This window comes from Bison bison, unplaced genomic scaffold (assembly GCF_000754665.1).
Source record: "Bison bison bison isolate TAMUID 2011002044 unplaced genomic scaffold, Bison_UMD1.0 scf7180017864281, whole genome shotgun sequence".
Classification (NCBI taxonomy): domain Eukaryota; kingdom Metazoa; phylum Chordata; class Mammalia; order Artiodactyla; family Bovidae; genus Bison; species Bison bison.
The window spans coordinates 27356-29493 of record NW_011494853.1 but is presented as its reverse complement, the minus strand read 5'-3'; the positions used below and the strand labels follow the sequence as shown (position 1 = coordinate 29493).

General features: G+C 39.8%; 1 protein-coding gene across 1 annotated transcript in view; it reads right to left on the bottom strand.

Annotated features, from left to right (window-relative positions):
* Positions 1-2138, bottom strand: part of A2M (alpha-2-macroglobulin) — a 50800-nt gene that overhangs the window by 23672 nt on the left and 24990 nt on the right. The window contains exon 19 of the mRNA XM_010849376.1: positions 1935-2105. Coding sequence (XP_010847678.1) covers positions 1935-2105 — 171 coding nt within the window. The remainder of the gene's footprint in view (positions 1-1934; positions 2106-2138) is intronic.

The window sequence follows — 2138 nt, the reverse complement described above, 5'->3', positions numbered from 1 at the left end:
CCGAAAGCTAGAAATAGGGTTTCCCTGGTTTTCCAGTGGCTAAGAATTCCCCTGCCAATGCAGGGGGCCCATGAGTTTGATCCTGGTCTGGGAAGATCCCACATACCCCAGGGCAACTAGGCCAGTGCGCAACTACTTAAGCCTATGTTCTAGAGCCCATGTTCCACAGCAAGAGTAGCCATTGCAATAAGAAGCCCACACATCACAACAAAGAGTAGCCTCCACTCGCTGCAACTAGAGAAAACCTGCATGCAGCAACAAAGACCCAGTACAGCCGAAAATAAATAAATGCAATTTTTAAAAAAGCTAGAAATGATTAAGCTTTGTGGGGAATTCAAGTTGGAAGCTAGGCCTCTTGTACCAGTTAGCCAAGTTATGAATGCTCGGGAAAGTTCTTAAAGGAAATTAAAAGTACTACTTGGGTAAACACTTAGATGATAAGATAGAAAATCAGTCTTACTGCTTGACATAGAGAAAATTTGAGTGATTTAGAGAGAAGACCAAACCAGCCACAACATTTCCTGAAACCAAAGCCTGATCCAGAGCAAGGCCCCAACTCTCTTTGGTTCAACTCTCTTCAATTCTTTGTGGGGTGAGAGAGGTAAGGGAGCTGCAGAAGAATTTGAAGCTGGCAGAGAATGGTTCATGAGGCTTAAGGAAAGAAGTTAACTCTATAACATAAAAGCTCAAGGTGATGTAGCAAGTGCTGATATAGAAGCTGCTGCAAGTTATCCAGAAGATAATTACTGAAGTTGACCACACTAAATGACAGATTTTTAAATGTAGATGAGACAGCCTTATATTGTAAGAACATGCCAACTAGGACTTTCATAGTTGGAGAGGAAAAGTCAATGTCTGACTTCAAATCTTCAAAGGACGGGCAGACTCCCTAGTTAGGGGCTAATGCAGGTGGTGACTTGAAGTTGAAACCAGTGCTCATTTATCATTCTGGAAATCTTGGGGCCCTTCAGAATTATGCTAAATCCACTCTGCCTGTGCTCTATAAATGGAACAACAGAGCCTGTATGATAGAACATCTGTTTACAACATGGTTTACTGAATATTTTAAGCCCACTGTTAAGAGCCACTGCTTAGAAAGAAAAGATCCCTTTCAAAATACTACTGCTCATTGACAATGTACCTGGTCTCTCAAGAGCTCTGATGGAGATACTCAATGAGATTAATGTTGTCATCATGCCTGCTAACACAATAATCATTGAAGTCCATGGATCAAGAAGTAGTTTTGACTTCCAAGTCTCATTCTTTAAGGAATATACGTTGTAAGGCTTTAGCTGCCATATATGGTTGAGTCCTCTATGGATCTGGGCAAAGTCAATTGAAAACCTCTTGGAAAGGCTTCACCATTCTAGGTGCTATTGAGAACATTCATGATTCATAGGAAGAGGTCATACTATTAACACTAACAAGAGAGTGAAAAAAGTGGATTCCAACTCTCATGGATAACTTTGAGGGGTTAAGACTTCAGTGGAGGAAATAACTGCAGATGTGGTGTAAATAGCAAGAGAACCAGAATTAGAAGTGCAGCCTGAGGATATGACCAAATTGCTGCAATCTCATGTTAAAACTTGAATGGATAAGGAGTTGCTTTTTATGGATGAGCAAAGAAAGTAGTTTCCTGAGATGGAGACTACTCCTGTGGAAGATACTGTAAATTGTTGAAATGACAACAAAAGAGTTAGAATATTACATAAACTTAGTTGCCAAAGCCATGGCAGAGTTTGAGAGGACTGACTCCAATTTTGAAAGACATTCTACAATGGGTAAATGCTATCAGACAGCATTGCAGGCTACAGAGAAATTGCCTGTGCATAGCAAGGAAGACCCAGCAGAGTCAATAATGAATAATAAAATGAATGAAAAGTGAAAATAAAGTAAATAAAAAATAAATAAGTAATTTAAAAGAAGTTGCTTACCTTACAACCACCAAGTCCCAGATCCATGTCTCAGGGAAGTACTTTCGTACAGTCTCTGTGGGAGGCTCTGAAGTATCGTCAAAATGCACAAAATCACGATTTCTTCCCATTTCAGCTCTGACTGTGGAGGAAACAGTAGCAATATCTATAAAGATAAAGCTTATGAGAGATTGTAATAAGTGCAACAAAAGAAATAGGGTGATG